Source organism: Macrotis lagotis, chromosome 1 (genome assembly GCF_037893015.1).
Source record: "Macrotis lagotis isolate mMagLag1 chromosome 1, bilby.v1.9.chrom.fasta, whole genome shotgun sequence".
Classification (NCBI taxonomy): domain Eukaryota; kingdom Metazoa; phylum Chordata; class Mammalia; order Peramelemorphia; family Peramelidae; genus Macrotis; species Macrotis lagotis.
In genome coordinates this window covers 168041120-168061532 of record NC_133658.1, presented here as the reverse complement: position 1 = coordinate 168061532, position 20413 = coordinate 168041120, and the positions used below count along the sequence as shown (strand labels likewise).

The 20413-nt window shown below is 31.7% G+C and overlaps 1 protein-coding gene across 5 annotated transcripts in view; it reads right to left on the bottom strand.

Annotated features, from left to right (window-relative positions):
- RALGAPA2 (Ral GTPase activating protein catalytic subunit alpha 2) overlaps positions 1 to 20413 on the bottom strand; it is a 374367-nt gene that overhangs the window by 259586 nt on the left and 94368 nt on the right. For 4 of the 5 annotated variants that reach the window (XM_074209342.1, XM_074209344.1, XM_074209346.1 and 1 more), the window contains exons 15-17: positions 16596 to 16833; positions 14856 to 15020; positions 10228 to 10368 (exon numbers count right to left, since the gene is read on the bottom strand). In XM_074209342.1, the coding sequence (XP_074065443.1) occupies positions 10228 to 10368; positions 14856 to 15020; positions 16596 to 16833 (544 nt within the window). The remainder of the gene's footprint in view (positions 1 to 10227; positions 10369 to 14855; positions 15021 to 16595; positions 16834 to 20413) is intronic. The other variant, XM_074209345.1, reaches the window with a different exon arrangement.

The window sequence follows — 20413 nt, the reverse complement described above, 5'->3', positions numbered from 1 at the left end:
AAAATGTGAAAAAAAATTTAATTCTGAATCATAGCCAACAGAGGGAGTCCAAGAGCTAGTTTGTTTGGTTGTTTTTTTGCTAACTTTTTGGCTAAATTGAAATACCTTTTATTTTCCCATAGATAACAGAAAACTGAGTTTCAGTTCCTTAAAGGAAAACTGGTGTCCAATAAATTGAAGAAAAGTCATAGGGTTGCATCTTTCTAAAGGAAAAGAAACCAATCCTGTGCTATGATACTAAACAACACAAGGCTATCACTGAAATTATAGGACTATTAATCCTACTATATTATCAATATATTGATCTCCTTTCATACTACCTAGATAAGCTTTTCTAATACTCTAGTTTGAAACTACTTTTAAGACTTGCTTTGCTGAAAGTCTTCAAATGAAGTACAATCATAAATAGCGTTTACAGTTGTTATGATGCAGGAAAAACGGGGAGGGAGCAAAAAAAAAATTTATATGTCACCCCTGTATAACTGTTTCTCTCTGGCTTTAAGCCAAATGATTCTAAGGAAGGAAATAATTTCAAAACTATTTATTCAAAAATCATTTTAGGTTAATAGCTCTCAAATTTATAAATGAATATGTATAATTTGTACTCATTCATAAATTGTTTTCTCATACCAGTGTAATATTCTTTTTAATTTTTTCTTAACAGTTTTTGGGCTCCCTCTACTGGCTTTAAATTTGTTAAATTTAACAACTCCATATGCTCATGCTTTTGTTTTTTTCTTTTCGAAATCTCTATCCAGTCTGACTTCTGATCTCATCATTCAACTGAAACTACTTCTCCAACGATATTAATGATCTTTAATTGCCAAATCCAAGAGCCTCTTCCTGATCCTCATCTTTTTTGATCACTCAGTAATATCTGACCCACTTAATTACCTTTTTGTATAGGATTTTCTCTCTTCTCTGAGTTTTTTCTGACCCAACTCTCTAATGCTCCTTGCTTGACTTATGTCTTGGTTTCCTTTACTGGTTCATCATCCATATTACTCTCACTCATGATGAATGTACTCTAAAGCTCTGTCCTAGGCCCTCTTCACTTTTTCTCCCCCACATTATCACGTTGAGTCATTTTTTAGGCACATATGACTCTTCAACAACCCATTTGAGGTTTTCTTTGGCAAAGATAGTGGAATGGTTTGCCATTTCCTTCCCTAGTTCATTTTATAGATGAAGAAACTGAGGCAAACAGGGTTAAATGATTTACTCAGGGTCACACAGTATCTGAGATCAGATTTCCACTTGGAAAGAGAAGTGTTGCTGATACTTCCTTCTGCATCACATAGCTGCCCAAGGTCATTCACTCTCAAGAGTTTTCAATGATCACCTCTCCACAAATGATTCCCAGTTTACTATGTCTATTTCCCAATCTCTCGCCTTCTTGGCATCTTAAACTGAATGTTTTAAGAGACTGAATTTTCCTTAAAACTTCCCCTTCTCCATCCTCCTTATTATCTCCTCCTTTCCCCTTACCTCATCTATCTAACAAGCTGCCAGATCTTTTTCTGGTCTCCAAACTTCTTGCAGAGCTCTTCAACACCCAGCTATCCCCTAGTCCAAGTCTTCATCCCCTCCTGAATAGACTACAACAGTTCTCTCCTCTTTGATCAGCCAGTAAGCACTTAGTAAGGACCTACTATGTACCAAGCTGGGTTCCCCTCAGTCTCTCCTCCTCCTCACTGCCATCAAAATCAATTTCCTAAAAGACAAACCTATGTCACCCTCCTCAATATACTCCAATGGCTCGTGATTGGCTTCTAGGGTCAAACACTAACTCCTCTATTTGGCATCCCAATATCCTCCATATCTTGTTCTGCTCTTATCTTTTCCATCTTCTTGACACATTGCTCTTCTCCAAAACTCTACAACTCATCCATACTGGGCCACTGACTATTTTTCACCTTTGTACTCTTGTCTCTCCCCTGCCTAGAGGGCACTAACACCTCTCAGAAACCTTGGTTTCCTTTAAGATTCAACCCAAATAACATCCTCTACATGAGTTCTTTCCCAACTTACAAGCTGCTGAGTACCTCCTTCCAAATGAATACATCTTTTAATAAACACATACGGATACAGATTTTCTCCTCCCTTTAGAATAACAGCTCCTACAAGGCAAGGACTATTTTGTTTCTTTATTCTTTTCACTTTTTGTTCTTAACCTTTATCACACTGTCTGGTATTTAACCTTTATCACATTGTCTTCTATTTAATAAATGTTTAGTGATTTACTATTGGTAAGGATTTTTAGAACTGAGACCATATTATGGTTCCAGTCATAGTTTCATTACAAAGGCCTGCCCCAGTGGGAGACTATTCCTCATCCTAGTGCTATCTTCTTAAATTACTTTGCACATAGTTATTTGGGTAAATGTTACATAACCTTCTTCTCCTACCAAGAAAAAAAAGGATATTAATTCCTAGGGGACAAGAGCTACATCTTTTTTATCTTTGGACCCTGGCACCAGCACATGATTGGCACATAGGTGGTAACTAATTATATGCCTGATGCTAGCTGATTACACAGTACTTTAAAACTGTCAGTGCTTTCCTCATAATCCAGGGCTACTGCAAGTATTATCACCTAAACTGGATAGAAAGCAAATTTGAGGCTACTAAAGTGAAAGGGTTCTACTCATTTTTTATACAATCAAACCCAGGTCCCCTCACTCTGGATCCAATTCTTTCCTCTACAAAAGTTAAGGAAAGAAAAAAAAAGTAAAGTTTTTTTAAAATTTTCAAAAGGGAATAATAATTTCTTTGTTAAAATAAAATTCTATATGGTTTAAAAGGCAGAAAACTGAAAAAAAAATAATAAAAATGGAAGAAGCAGACATTCAGGAGGTATATGAATAGCATCATTCCAATAATCACAAAGTACTTTCAAAATATTCTTATTTGATCCACACAACAATGGTAGGTATTATTATTCACATTTTGTAGATGAATAAACTGAGTTTGATAAATTAAATGACTTGCTAAAGGTCATATCACTAATAAATCTCTGGTACAGAATTTGAATCCAAGTCCTCCTAATATTATATGCATCATTCAATCTGAGACTACAATTTCAGATTCATAAAGTCATTCACTTATTATTTCCAACTTGAAAGTTCTCCTAAATCTAAACTGGAGAACTAAAGAACAATACTCTTAAATATTTCAAAACATGCAATAACATTTTTGAACTACAACTTTCCAATTCTAAATTTGGAACTGGAAGATATATCTTTTAATACTTACTCCATCTTTTCCACTAGAGATAATGTAATATAATTAAATTAAATTAAATTAAATTAGAATTTATATGGACTCAAATCTAGCAGATGTTGATTCCTATTTGATAGATTTTCTATCAAATGTGGAACTTACACACCTAAATAAAGCCTAACAAAAACCTATGTTTAAAAAAATAACAAATAGATTTTCAAACTAAACATATCATTAGAATCCATTTAGTTAATGACTCCTTTTGACTAAGAATTCGATAGAAAGATAATGAATATTACTTTCTCAGTTCTAAATTTAGTGTCCTTGTCTATCTTTAATAAAATACTGGGGCGCGTCTAGGTGGCGCAGTAGATAAAGCACCGGTCCTGGAGTCAGGAGTACCTGGGTTCAAATCCGGTCTCAGACACTTAGTAATTACCTAGCTATGTGGCCTTGGGCAAGCCACTTAACCCCACTTGCCTTGCAAAAAAAATAATAATAACAATAATAAAATAAAATAACATAACATAACATAAAATACTGGAACACTGAGATATGAAGTAAAATTAATATTTTAGTTTCCTGTTCTTTCAAAGATACTTTTACCTTTACCTATCGGTAACTAAAAAACAAATAGGCCTAGACTAACTTTTAATCCTGTATTTCTCCAAACTTTAAAAACTCAAGAACTTTATAAATAAAACTAGTGATGCCATTCAGGAAGTACAATTTATTTCCTGGCAAATGCAGAATCTTATTTTGAAGTGGTATCAACACAGAATGGTATAAATCCAAATATATCCTTATACTTAATGGTATAAATCTTTGGGAGCAAGAAAGTAGAGATGTCCTGATCAGTCATCATAAGACACACTGTAACTTGTCTATAACAAAGTGATGTCATTTTGAACTAAAAAAATCATTTTTTAAAAAACTTTTTAGTTCTCCCTCCTCAAATTATCACATATATTAATGATTATTTGTTCCTACCAAATAGAATTAAAGTTCTAGATTTTACAGCACTATTGCCAAATTGAAATGTATGTAACTTACTAAATTGGTACTTACTAAATTGTTTCTTGATTGAAGTAAGTTTTGAGGCAACCTTAGATAATGAACACTACCAAGTACATCTATAAAGGGGACAACTGCTAAATAAAATAAAATGTGCAACAGGCCAAAGTAGTTATTAATATGGTACAGTAATAATTGTAAAAAAAAGTTTATTAGGCATTTTATTTTTAAAATGTACATATGCATTGAGCACAAATATAGAGCTAGAGGATATTCAAAGTTCATCTTGTTCAAATCCTTTTATTTTATAGATAAGAAAACTAAAACCCAGAGAATCTGGCACTAAGTAGCAAAACTGAGATACAAACTGAGGTTTTTGACCCAAATTCAGTATTCTTTTTCTTACACACATGACTGAATAGTTACATGAAAAATGAAGTAGGAAGACAAATAAAAAAAAGATTAATTTAAGGTAAAAAAAGATTCCCAATTACCATCATGGTAAAGAACATCTTCTGAAAAAATAAAACAACAGTAAAAAGTACTGGTAGTGATGCTATAGATATGACAGAAACAAGAAAGACAATATAGACCCACAAGTTATGCCTACCATTACAAATATTTAATTGCTATATAAATCCCTATATCCAACGGCATGAAAGTAGACAACATGTAGTTTGTTCAATTCAAATCATTTAACCTCAAAAAAACCTCCTTTATTTTCAGTAACAGTGAAGAAGATGGCACTTTAAAACAAAAAAAAAAAATGAAGAACGTCATACTGCTATTAACATAATTAACATGCTAAAGTAGGAAATAACAAAATATCTTTAAAATCACTATACAGTTAGAAACCTTTCCCAATGACTTGAGGATAACTTTAAAATGAAACCAATTGGGGGAAAAAAGAACCTAAAGCAACAAAGGGGATCCTGGCTGGTATCTGAGATGAGACTGTAGAACAATGCAACAAATGGTAAGGGAATGAAAACTTGGATAAAAGAAACAAATATGAAGCACTTCTCAAAGAGAAGTACAGTCTTTGAAAAAACAGCTGATTATCCTCAAAGGATGATGGCTGCTGCCTCACAGAAGAAATCAGAGGAGAGATCACCAGCAAGGTTTCAGAAGAAGAAGAGGCAAGTACTTCATGCTGAGCAGAAGATAATCAAGTCAGTAAGTTAATGAATGGAATCTATATGGCACTACATGGACATTTACTGGCCATGAATAAGATACAGCACATTACATATTAAGCATGCAGAAAAGAGAACAGTTACAAAGCTAAAAATTGGGGGAGGGGGGACAGAGCCAAGATGGCAGTGTAAAGGCAGCATTTCCCAGGAACTCCTTCCCCCCCAACTCCAAAAGCCAACAAATTATGACTCTAGCCAAAATTTAAAGGGCCAGAACCCACAGAAAGACTGAATGATACATTTTCCCAGTCCAAGATAACTTGAAAGTTCCACAGGAAAGGTGTGTTTTACCAAGACTGGGGGGGTTGGAAAAAGCCCCAGTTACAGCACAGCCCTGGAACAGCTTGAAGGGGTGGGGAGAGAATTCTGCTACAACAGAATGAGTGTGGAGTAAGTAGCACTGGCTGTAGAATCTCCAGCAAGAATTTGAAGAAAGGGGCTGCTAGGTGGCAGCCTTGGAGTCAGGAGTGCCTGAGTTCAAATCCAGCCTCAGACACTTAATAATCACCTAGCCATGTGGCCTTGGGCAAGCCACTTAACCCCACTGCCTTGCAAAAAAAAAAAAAAAGGATTTGAAGAAAGCAGCCTGCACCCCCCAGAGCACAGCCCACAGATGGTAAGGGGGTCAGGGAAGACTGCAGAGATTCTTCTGCTCTCCCTCAGGATAGGACTCTGCTTCTAGCACACACTCAGATACATGTTGCAGTTTGAGCTGCCATACAAAGTAGCCAAGCAGGACCTCTCCTTACAGCTCCAGGACAGAGGGAAATACAGGGGTCATCTACATATCAAAGCACAGGCAAGAGAGCATAAGACCTTAGAGGAATGAAGATACCAGTGGAATGTCTCCCCCCCCCAAAAAAAAACAACCCAAAGACCTGGAAGTGCAGCAAATTGGTCTTGAGCTGAGGAAATGAGTAAACAACAGAAAAAGAAGAACCTGACCATAGAGAATTACTTTAGTCCCATGGAAGATCAAAACACATACTCAGATGATGACAAAATCAAAGCTTCCATATCCAAAGCTAAAAATCACTGATAGGAAAAGCTTGAATGCTACAATGGCTAGAAATTGAGAAGAAGTTCTCCAGAACACTGTATGGAGAACATAAGGGAGGAGGTGGATAATTGACACAGAAGAAGGTATAGACAGGCAGTCACTTAAACTGAAAGTCGAGAGTGGGAGAAAAATCAAGATTGTTAGATTAATATTATGTTTCTATTTTTTCTACAAAGGAAAATGATATTTATACTGGAAAGACTAAAACAAAAATAGTTAATAGGGAAATAACAGCTAAATAAAGAAATAATGAGAACACATAGCTGCCTCTCAGATTAAGTAATGAAGACTCAGAAACGCATCTTTGAATACTGAAAGAACTACAAAATATGATTGCTGATTACTATTATTAATCCCTGAAAGACCATGAAGACCAGGAAAGGCACTATTGCGTTACAGAAGGGTGATGTCATCTTGGTTTTTCAAAAAGTATCAAGAGATGAAATCTACAGACTAGATCACTGAGCACAATTTTGATTCTTGTCAACATTCTAGATGGTTAGTGATGACCAAGAAAAGTGACAGGTCATGAAAGACTAACCTGTCTTTTCTTGTGGTAGACTGAACAAAAACAATGTATTGAAGTAGTTTAACCAAATGTTAGCAAAACACTTAACAAGGTCTGTCATGACATCCTTATAAAGAAGATAGAAAGAGGTTTAGATGAGAATACAATGAGATACAGAGAAACATATTCAATATACCCAAATCAAATAATACTTAATGGTTTGATATCAAGGAAAAATATTTCCATTGGGATAAGATAGGAATCTGAGTTAGGCTGTGACTTTTTTTTTTATAAAAAACATTTAAGAAAAAACTGGTAAAAGCATAGATGGACTTCTGAATCTGTGAATTAATAAAAGTTAAGAGGGATACTACTTTATAGGAGAATCAAGATTGGAAAAGATCCTGACAAGCTATAATGTTGGTCCAAATCTAGCAAGATTAATTTAAAAGGAATAAATGTAATGTCTCATGTTTAAGCTCAAAAATATAATTTCTCTAACATAAGACAAGAGCAAGTATGGATAGATAGCAGTTTACCTGACAAAAGATCTGGACCTTTTCAGTAAATTGCAAGTTTATTGAAAATCAATGTGAAAGTGTTATGATATCAAAATCAAAAAAAAAAAAAAGCTAATACACTCTTAAGTTTGATTAAGAGAGACACAGTATTCCAGAAGGGTTTTTTTTTTTAATACTATGGTCTTTATAGTACCCGGTTCTCTGTCCTTATCAAAACATTTTTGGATTAGTTTCAGATTTGGCTATCATAATTTTAGGAAGTAGAGAGAGCACAGAAAGGAAGACACCAGGTTCTTGTCATATAAGGACAGATTTAAAGAACTGATGATATTTAGTCTAAAGATAAACCATAAGGACATGATAAACACCTTAAAAATATACTTAGTAGGGGCAGCTGGGTGGTGCAGGGGATAGAGCACCTATCTTGGAGTCAAGAGGACCTGAGTTCAAATCCAGCCTCAGACATTTAATAATTACCTAGCTGTTGTGACCTTGGGCAAGTCACTTAACCCTACTGCCTTGTAAAAAAAAGAATAGAAAATTGCAAAGGACAAATTTAGTTTGACATTTTTTTAAAACCTTCCTAATAGAATTGTTCACAAAATGAAATAAGTTGCTTTTGCAAGAAATGAGTTCCTTCCCCTCACCTGAACAAGGTATAGCATAAGTAAAGACTGGATGATCATTTACTATAAATGCTGGTGAAGGAAGGTATGGTTTTTCAGAAGAGTTTTTACTAAATGAATTCTGAGGTCTCTTCTAATTTTAATATTATGTGATCCTAGAAATACTATGAAATTTGGCATAATTGGGAATCTTGGGGTTATTCCTAAAAAAAGTAAATGCTTCTAAAATGATTACAGTAGATTAGATTTTTATTCAAATATTTATACAAATAAATTATACAAATATTATACAAATTTATACAAATAAATTATATTTTAAAAAATTAAATAATTTTAAATAAATAGCATTAAAAATGTTAAAGCTCTACAGAATTAACATTATATTGCCTTGTGTACCTTTGCATTAATAGGATCAGAACATTTTTAAATTCAATTTTAACTAAACTTTTTCTTCTCATCCGGCCTCAGACACTTAATAATTACCTAGCCGTGTGGCCTTGGGCAAGCCACTTAACCCCCTTTGCCTTGCAAAAAAAAAAAAAAACCCAACTTTTTCTTCTCAAAATAGCAACAGGATTTCCCAATACATGAAACTCAAATACTTAATAAGCAATAAATATTGTAACTAGTGATTTTATCACCAAATATTTTAGTAGGGTTTAAACTTTATTTTCCAGGACAACTGCATTTGAATTAAAATTTTCTAATAGAGGATTTATTCATAAATCAATTCATTCTTGGAAAGCTAGTTTAGTGTAATTTTTTTAAAGGCAGATAGTAAAAATATAAGTATACCTAAAAATGAAATCAAGTTGGCTTTTTTGGGTGTCCTAAATCATGGAATCTCTTTTCTGCCAAGGGCTATTTGGATACCTCTAACATCATTTGAGAGTTATATCTGATCAAACATTCAATTAATTCATGCCTAAAGCTCCAAGATTTATTGATTTTTGAGTTCCTCCTGCAGTTGCCTGGGCAATGCCACTCCAATAAGGCCAGAGGTTCCCTGCCCTTGAACTAAACTATATTACATTATAGTCTGTGCTAGAAATCACAGGCAAAACTGTTAAAAGTCAACACCTAACAAATAAAAACATTCATCAAAACAGTGAGTCAATGAAATACAAATACATGGAAATATTATTCCTTTCTTTCAAATAGATTTCAGAAACATTTCTTAGTGTTACAAGAAAAAAATAAATCATTAATATAAATCAATTAATTAGAGATGATTAAGAAGTCAAGATTCAAACATGGTATGATATATATATATATACACACAAACATGCATGTATATACATATATAGATATATGTATGTATACACTCATATATAGAGAGAGATATATATATCTATATATACATATATATGCATATATATGTGTGTCTAGATCTCATATAGTCAAATATTATTTGAAGTGCATGAAACTAACAATGGGGTTATTTGTTTGGCATATTCGTAACTCAACAATGGTTCTTTAAAATAAAATTTAACCATTAAACATATATATTAATCATATCTATTGATAAGAGGCTTTCTATTAAGTAAAATTTAAAGTCAACTGAAAAAGAAACTTTAATGATGGATATATATATATATATATATATATATATATATGTACCATCCCACCACCAATCCCCATTACATTTTATAATGTCAAGTGTAACCATTTCAATTTGCTCACTCAAAATTTGTTCTCTGGAATAATAAAACTTCTCTGTCCTTTAATGAAATTATATTACCTAAAACTCTATTGTAGTCTTCCAATTAAGAACTGGGGCAACTTTTCCCCTTTTTGGCAATGAATACTATTCTGATTAATTAAAAATCAAACAACAAAAATTATTTTAGTTTGTAAAGAACTAGGTAATATCCTTTTTTATTAAACCTTTAAGAAAAACAACCATCTAACAATGAAAATTAATTCTACAGAAAACCCTCAAAATAGCATAGTATGTTTATTTATGGGCACAATGCATTTACACAGACTACTCAAATATAAACAAGTGACAAAAAATTAGAAAGTGAAGATTATAAAAACCACATCGCAAGTTGATATGAGTGAGGTTTAAGTACAGTACCTGACAGCCTGTGAGAGCAAGAAGTGTAAGAGATACCAGGTAAGAGAGAGCTCACAGTATGAAGCAGAAGAGGTACACTTTTAGTGGCTGGCAAAGCCTCAGAAAGGTGGGCACAGTTGCTGATAGACTGGCTTCGCTTAGCTTCCAGGAAAGATAATAAAGTGATAATTATGTCAGAAGAATATTCATATCATTTAAAAAACTTTTGGTGTCTTTAAATACGTATTAAAATGGAAAAAATCAAGTGCAAAGATACTAAACACCTAAAATTAGACTGTCTAAATTCCTAAATCCAGTTACAACCACCCTATGTAATGAAGGAAGAAATGGCACAGATGACAAAATCATTTATGCTGAGTGAAAACCATTAAAGCTTTTTATTTGGGGCTTTTAAATTTTGCTTTTGTAGTAGCAGATTTATCTTTGTAATTACACTTTACATAAGCTAATATTAAAATGAATGTGTTACATAATAAATATAGATAAATTAATGTTGGAGGGAGGCATTCTGAGTGGCAAAGGAAACTCAGACTGAGATTTAAAGTGAGTTATAGATAATCCACAAAGTAAGTAAATGAGAAATGGTTAAATACATAGATTTTCACTTAATAGTTTAAATGTCCCCGAACTGTGTTAATATGTAGCAACCAAAAATAAGATTTTTATTCTAATATATATGTGAATAATAGTGATTTTAGTTTAACCAATCTTATACACTAATTCTATACACAGTGCATAAAAAATCACATGGTTTCCAGCTATCAGACTATGATAGTCTCTACTATTCAAAATACATATCATAAGCATTTCTTAGGTAAAAGAAAATTCCTCATATAAAAAAAACACCATTTCAGTTTTATTTTCTTTAAAATGGATGAAATTTGAATAATTGCTTATTCAACTTATTTATACAACCATAATATTTATTTGCATACTGCTAAAGAAAACTTGAAATGCAGCATGGTCAATAGAGACCTTGTACTGGAGCCAGGAATAACTGAGTTCAAGTGCTGCTTCTGACATACTAGCATTCTAGACCATTATCTAAGTATATAAGTTACAGAAAGGGTATCAACTAATATTAAAAAAGGATGTTTCCTCATCTGAAAGTTCCCTGTTAAGGAAATCACAGATCTACCTTCCTAATATTTATTTTCATTCTTTAAAAAACTATGAATAGACAACAGTGATACATATACAGGTAAAGAATATCTTAAATCTGGACTTCTTAAACTTTGGCAATGGGGTTAAGTCTATAAACCTCTTCTTAGAATGCTTTTAAAAACAATCAATGAAATACATAAACTTCAAAGAAAACCAACTACAATATCTTTATAAAAATATTTTAAAAACACAAATTCATTAACTCCAAGTTAAACAACTCTAAAGTAAATGTAAATCCTTTTGCATTTCCTTCATCCCCAGTTCCTTCACCTTACTGAAATTCTTTTTAAAAAGACCAATAAGCAATATTGTTGGAAGGCAAAAACATATGCACAAATGCATACACACACACACACACACACACAATATTTTCACTACTCAAATGCTTAAGCTATGGCAAAAAGTACACCCCTATACATATTTTATAAATTACCTCTATATGGATTTAAAACTTATTTTTTAATCTATCCTATAAAAAGAAACCTTTAAAGTGTGTAAAAAACACCAAACAGCTTCTTTATATTTATCCACTTTTCTTTCTTGTAAATCTTACTTCTATACTTAAAGGGTATATAATTTTTTCAGTATGAGTATTCCTTTCACCAATACAGTATATGCAAGTCCTCTATGGTTTAGAAGACCACCTATGTAAATTCCTGTTGCTGCAAAATCTCAAATACCTAGTGGCCATTTGGCACTCTGTAATCATCCTTTCTCAACTTAGGCAGACCTACCCACAGATAAGAGGTATGGTTAGTCCACTGAAATCTTAATAGTTTGGTAGACATCCTAGATATAAAGCTGGCAACAGCCCCTGAGAGACTGGAGCCTCCACTAAGAGATGATACACAATAGGGATTAAGTTCTCAGTATAAGATTTAAAAACCACATATGTTAATTAGATTGGAAAGAATGTGGTAGTCAATGTCTGAAATATTCTAATTACGTGTGAAACTATTAAAATGTTTGTGAATAATCATAAATTAATTTGGCAACTAAAAAGGTAGAACACTTGGAAAAAGAAGGATTAGGAAATTAGACACGTCTTATTTCAAATAGGTAGGCTTTTAGTATATGGCATGTTGATTTACAAATCAATAATTATTGCAACAACAGAATAGGATGGGGCTTTTTTTGTTTGCTTTTTTGAGGTTTTTTTGGTTAATTAGCTCCTGCAAATAAGTTGGGACCTTCTAATAAAATATTCCATATATAAACGATTGATAATATGAACCTCAAACTGAACCACACAATAGTTCAGGCTATTTTATTGACAATTAATTGAAATTTCCTTTAATTTTCAAATGACTATTATCAGTTTATATATCTAAAATTCTGCAATCAATCATTGCCTTTGAAAAAAATCTTATGATTCCTAAAAACTAGCCTTGGCAGTTCTCTTAAACTGACAAAGTTTTTAAAGTACTTTGCTGTCTTTCTTTTTTTTTTTTTTTGCATTTATGCAGTTGTTCCCTCCCTTTTTGGCGGTTGTACCAAACTGAAAAACATCATGCAGGTCAAAAGGCAAGAAATTTAAGAGATTCTTTTAAAGAAAGACAAAAATGGCACTTCCAAATGGATTGAACATTATTGCTCAATGCCACTGATGCCATTACATGCTATCTAATTTTACAGAAAATTGTTACCATCCTACAATCGAAGACCAAAACAAACACTTAATCTAAAACATTATTTTACCAAGGAAAATGAATTTATAATTTTTAATGAAAAGAATAAAAATGACTAATCTTTGTTGAGTAGATTAGCTTTCTAGGGTGTTCCTTGTTAATGACAAGGTAGTAATAAAATATAGTAAGAGCAAGTGTGATCATTAGTTTCATTACAATTATTTTTCTTATTTTCAAATATATGAAATAAACCTTAAAAAATAGTAAAAATACAAGGAGGATAAATTCAGTATAAGTCAATTGCTAATTTAATTATTAAATACAAGAAATAGTGGGTTTTTCTAAACTGGCATACTTTGGAAATATTTTATTAATATTTTAATTAAAAATTCTTCTTAAATTATGTCTTGAATCTCAATAATTTTGAGAATATCTATTATCATTACTTTAGTAGCATAACTGATCATAGAATATTCCAATTACTAAAAATATAATACTATAATGGTATATCATTTAAGCATTCACTTTTTAAAAATCTAAACCATTTCACTGTTATATCATAATTATTCTTCATGATGTCATCATTAAAATCTGAGACCAGAGAACATGGACAGTTAAGAATAGTAATAGTTATAAAGCAGGAAAAAGAAAGATGTTTGTGTGCTTTTACTTACAGCTTCTATGCCCTATCTCCCCCAGTGAATGAGAAAACAAATTTTCCAAAGTGAAGCTAAGAGATAAGTACAGTGAAGAGTCAAGGACAATCTGATAGCTCAGTGGAGAGAAGATGTCCTTCTTTTTCTTATAAAGTTTATTAGATCATTAATGATGTTCCTTAAGGCAATTATCAGCCTTCTGAGAAGGAGGGAGGTAGGAAGGAACAGAAAACACGAGGTGACAAAGAACCAGATGCTGAAGGGAAAATGAGGACTAAGATGCATCCAAATGAATTGTCTGATATAGCAGCAGTTTTTAAAAATCCAAATAAATTTTTAAATTGAGTAACATGATTATCTTACTGTTCAATTTCTTAAAATTTTAGTTTTAAAATGTAATACTAATTTCAAAAATTGGTATCCAATGAAACTTAAATTCATCGCAATGCTTTAAGAATGAAGTACTGGATTTAACACGATTTTTTTTTGGTCACAACTTCTTAGACAACTCTCTAAAATAGATCTATTTCAAAGCTGATATTTTCTTAACTGCAGAATAAATTGAATATAATTAAATTATTCTTTGACGGCTAGTGAAGTTGTAGAAATTGAGGGTCATAAATATGATGCAAGAAAAGCATTAATGTATGAATTGAATTTGAAGCCAAAGATTTTACTATGGAAGTTAGAGGAATTTGGGATTTTTTTTAATTTTCATTAGATCCATAACGGAAGCTTTCATGTGGGTTCTTTTGTGTTAAAGGAAAATGAAACAAAATATTCCAGTTAATTAAGAACTTTTCATAGTAAAGATTTTAATAAACATAATTATGTACAAATGTCCCTAAACATAAGAAAGTTTATATTAGTTATGGAATTATAGTTAGATACCCAGAAAGCTCAAGAAGAAAATATGTCTTTTTAACAATTAAAGACAAAAAACTTTAAAAATATCATTCTCACTTCATTGAAATGTACTAGCATTTTAATTTTAAAAGCTTTTAAAAATAATTTACGTAATTAAACTGATCTAAGATTATATGCAATTGTGAAAATGATATATTCTTATTAATAAGGCATCTAGTCAAATTGGACATCAATCTCTTTTCATTTCTCTTTCATTCAATAGTAAATATACCAGAGAATTAATAAAACAATGTAACATTTGAGAAATTTTTACCAGTTGCTTTTTGACGGACTATATTCCTTGCTTTTTCAACTCCTGGTGCTCCAGATGTGGTAGCACTTCTAAACCGCATTGGTTCTGTAACATCTGGATGGCTTCTCCAACTCAAAGAAAATGATCTCCCCACTGAAGTAGTTTTCTGTGAATCTGAAATACAACCTGAGGCAAAAACAAATTAAAGTTTTTCTTATATTAGAAAATTATCTTTGTTTTAGAAAACTATCTGTCAATTTTTAAAAATACATTTCTTGACATCCTTAGATAAGCTCAAAGTTCCTTATTGATGTTACTAATTAAACCATTCAATAGAGCTAAAATTATTATCTTTTAGAATATATTTTGCAAATATGAAAGCTATGTCATTTTAACAAACTTTCTTGAATGTAAAAAACTATAATAAAACAAGGAAGATGCCAAAAATAATAGTAGCAGCAAGAAATAGTAATCTAATCTCCAAATGCATGGAGAAGTGCTCTAACCATATGACCTTCAAACTAATCTACAAAAGATTCATCCCTATATTCTATAACCTCAAATAAAACGAAATCTTCATTAAGTAGAAAAAAGGAAGGATAACAGACATTCAAAAATATCTTTAACCAACTGCTTTCACCATCCTAATCTAACAGTAAACTTTTTTTTTTTTTTTTTTTAGATTTTGCAAGGCAATGGGGTTAAGTGGCTTGCCACACGGTTAGGTTAATTATTAAGTGTCTGAGATCAGATTTGAACCCAGGTATTCCTGACTCCAAGGCCGGTGCTCTATTCACTGCACCACCTAGCTAACCCAACAGTAAACTTTTAACTTCACTACCAAGTAGTAAAGTTTTCATTCCCCTTATAGTGTCTGTTGGCATACAAGTTAGGTGATAATCAAGGAAAAATGAAAAGTTCACAAGTAAACAGGAGAATGGAGAAAGGGAGAAAACGTTATATGACCCAAACTTGATAATTATGCCCTATATAAAATTAAATACTTAAAAGAATAAAATATAAATATCTCCAATACTGAAGTTGGTTTTATAGTATTGCCTCTCACAATTTATTTAAAAATCTATTCCTAATCAGTCTTATATTTATGAATCTTATGATCTATTTCCTAAATACTATTTCTTTTTTTTTAGTTATTTTTTTTTTTTGCAAGGCAATGGGGTTAAGTGGCTTGGCCAAGGCCACACAGCTAGGTAATTATTAAGCGTCTGAGGCCAGATTTGAACTCAGGTACTCCTGACTCCAGGGCCAGTGCTCTATCTACTGCACCACCTAGTCACCTTCTAAATACTATTTCTGAGAAGCTGAATTGATGTTCATCAGAAAAAGACAGCAAAATTATAGCCCTTACATGTTAATTCAATACTATAAAAAAGAGGATATTAAATAACTTATGGTAAATGCTGTCACTGAGTACCATTAACCTCTTTCTGCTATCAATCATACAGTCTCTCCCAATCTGAAGAGAAGTAGAAATAAAATGGTAATAGTGGCATCCACATATTTTTCTTCCAAACTCTTCCCCTATAAACTCAGTTCCAAAACCCTAAGATTCAATATAAATAAGTATTCCCAAAAGCAGGATATTCTGAGACAAAATAGAGTGATTCTTTTTTTTTAAAAAAAATTTATGGTGCAGATAATTCACTAAATTCCAATGTTATTAGGTAAACACTTATTGACATAATATTGGAAACTACAATATTCAAGATTCAATGTTAGTATATAAGGATGAAAACTTACCTTTGCCTCTTTGCTTCTTTTCTTTCTGTTCACTTAGTTTATCCAATGGTAGGTTTGTCATTTCAACTCCATAAACTGTTCTGGCCAAAACTGCTGTTAATGAGTCCATAATATTGGCCCATTCATTTATGAGTTCCTCCCAGTCAGTAAGTGAAGACAACACACTAAGAAAATCATCCCAAAGTTCTCGAGAAATATAAACACACAGATTTGCTCTAATCCATGCCACAATAAGGGTCTGAAAAGAAAAAAAATTCTTTCATTTTAAAGAATTATAATTTTAATAACAAAAAAGGGGTTTCTAATTATAATTAAAATAGTTTTCAATGTAAAAGGTAAGCTAACCACAAGAGGGTTTCTAATTTCTTAGAGTAAGTTTAACAAAGATTTGAGCTATCATGAAAATAGTCATGGTTTTGAAGCAAAGACATTGAAGTAACCATATATGTTACTACTTCTTGCAATTAGGGGGAAGGATAGAAAGATAAGAAAAAGTAAAACTGGGTGTTCTGAAAGTAAGAAGCAATTTTGCTATTTTGTAAAACAAGAAAGGATAACTTAAAAAAGGATAAGGATCACTAGTAACAACAGCAACCAATCAAATATTAACACAAATAGCTTAATAAGCATTTGTTGGGTTTGTTCTTGAAATTCTCCATGCCTAAAAATTACAGTGTTATCTCCTCTTCTAAAACAATATCTTGGTATTTTTTAGAATATGACCTAAAAGACAACTCTATGGAAAAGTGCCACTAATTAACCCTACATTTCATATTATTTCAAAAATGCATACTAAATTAGTATATTTTATTTAATCTATTAAACATAATATATGGCTTTTTTATATCCCACTTGCAGAAAACTGTATGGAAGGAGGCAAAGTGTAGTGAGAAATTAATTAATTTGACATGAAATTAGAGAAAGTGGATGACACTTATTATTTTGAATTTTTATTCTTGTATATAACTGTTTACATTTAAAATATAAGTTTAAGAGTTCTGGGGCAGCTAGGTGGCATAGTGGATAAAGCACTGGCCCTAGAGTCAGGAGTACCTGGGTTCAAATCCGGTCTCAGACGCTTAATAATTACCTAGCTGTGTGGCCTTGGGCAAGCCACTTAACCCTGTTTGCCTTGCAAAAACTAAAAGTTCTAATTCTTATTCCTCAAAGCATAAAATCTATAAACAAACCAGGAATATGCTTAAAATGAACATACATACATCCAAGATGAAAAGATTTAGATTTGCATATGAAGAGTTAAAGAGTCTAGAAGATTAAAAAAGACTCCAGGGGCGACTAGGTGGCGCAGTGGATAAAGCACCAGCTCTGGAGTCAGGAGTACCTGGGTTCAAATCCTGTCTCAGACACTTAATAATTACCTAGCTGTGTGGCCTTGGGCAAGCCACTTAACCCCATCTGCCTTGAAAAAACCTAAAAAAAAAAAGACTCCAGAGACCATTACACCACCATCAGATAATTCAGCAAACAAAAACAGAATAATCAAGAAAACTGGAAAAGTGTGTAGACCTAGACTGCTCAAGTTAAATGTAAACATTTCACTGAAAATTCTAAAAATCACAAAATAAAACAACAAAAATGCATTTACATACAGATTTCAGATTAACTATAAACCTAAATATTGAACTAAGGAAAAATTAAAATATCTAGATCAAGTTTACAATTATAACTCAAATAATTTTCAAAAGAAAATAAAGATTATAGCTAAAACCAAAAGGAAATCAATGGCATTCAATACCACAAATTCAAACATTTACTATAAACATCAACAATGTATAAAAGCATAATTTAAAGGAACATGACTTACATAAAGATTATACCATGGTTAAAATTATTTTTATATGCTTAATATTTCTTAAAAGTTAAAGCTTTTTCTAATTCTTTTCCTTCCAGAATAAAATCATAATAGTTTTGGAATGAAAAAGCAAATGCAAACATTATGGTTCATCCTAAAATTTTCTAGTCATTATAGATCTGACAGGTAACTTTTTTCTGTGCTATGAATATTTATAATTAATTTATAGTGCAACACAAAAAATAATATATACTAGAAATTGAGTCTATATAACAATTCACAAATAATTCAACAAAATATTGAATGAATAATTTTAAAAAACAGAAGTAAGAATTCTTTTAAAAACTATCTTTCAAAAAGCAGTTCATTTTAGTAGAAAGATCCTATATAATCTTGGTCCTAGTACAGGTCATAATATTAAATAGTTTTATAACTTTAGGCAAGTCCCAACCTCTGAAAGGACTTCACTTTCCTCATCTTAAAAAAATAAAGAGGGGCATTTAGGTGGCACAGTAGATAAGGCAGCAACCCTGGAGTCAGAAAGACCTGAGTTCAAATCCAGCCTTAGACACTTAATACTTACTTGTCTGTGTGACCTGGGGCAGGTCACTTAACCTCATTGCCTTGCAAAAATCCAAAAAAAAAAAAAAAAAAAAAAATTAAAAAATAAAAGAAGTGAGCAAGATGATTTTCAAGGTTCCATCTAATTAGAAAATTCTTATTCAACAATTTAATCAATTTAAGAAACATAAGAAATGAAACTTTTTTTAAAAAAATTTTTGGCCATTAAACTAGTTTCTAATTATATATAGAATGCTAGAATCTATTCATGCTCTGATTTCTGGAGAATCCAAGTATTAAATTGTCAATGTGAGCAAATACTACCTCATAAATTGGCAAATGTTAAAATTCGGTTTAATTGTTTTCTTGAGTGACTATTCTTAGAAAGTATGAAGATGTTAATAAATGCAAATGAGATTTAAAAGCTTGTTTCGAGGGGGGAGGGAGGTGTGTTTTTGAGGAGGGTTTTTTTGAGAACAAATGGCTGAACATAGAAGATCACTACTTATATATGTCAACTATATTCTAGCTTTTGCCCTTTACTACACATTAAAAATGAGTAGAATCTAAGAAAATTTTAAAGAAAAAAGTCAATTACCATAAAGCGCTAGTCTGAAAGGATCCTTAGGTATTTATATTAGAAAAACTCACTGAAACATAAAACAGACCATTATAAGAAGCCTAAACTAAAGTGTCAGATATGCACTTCTAAGAAAAACTGAATTTGTATTTGTAGGAAAGTATATCAATCTGGATTATCTACTAACAACAGAAGAAATATATGAAATTTTTAAAAAGCCAAATCATGCAAATAAAGTCAACTTGGATACTTTTCCTTTTTTATAGTTATTCTTTAAAAAAATTTAACTAATTGGCAACTCTAGACACAACACAATGATAATGCCTCAATGAGACCGCAAGTAGGTAAAATAATATCTATGCAATGAATAAGGGCAACAATAAGTTGAAACTGACATATAAATTAGCAGTTCTTAGTTGGCTTTTAAAAACCTTTCCACTTAAGGCAACAAAAGGTTTAGTATGCATTCACAGTTGGGCCATTGGGAACAAACATCCTCTTCAAGCTATTAATAAGAGCCCAGGAGTACCTAGTATTATGCTAGTTATTAGTTGATTTGATCTTTTTAAATTATCACTTTGATAACACTAATAATAAAGTCTTGCAAAGAAACCTTCAATTCAAAAAACTATTGAGTAGCAGTACAAAACATCAATACAGAATTAATCTATGATATAATTTCTAAGGGTCTCTCTCTACTGTTTCATTTATAATTGATAGAAAAATAAATTTAGCAAGAGGCCCATTTTCTCTACTATCATTCATGAAATTGAGTGGTTGAGTCAATCCAAATTAAAATAAATTATAAGAAGAGATCTCTTTTCTCATAATAAAAGACATATTAACTTATGAATTCTTAATTTA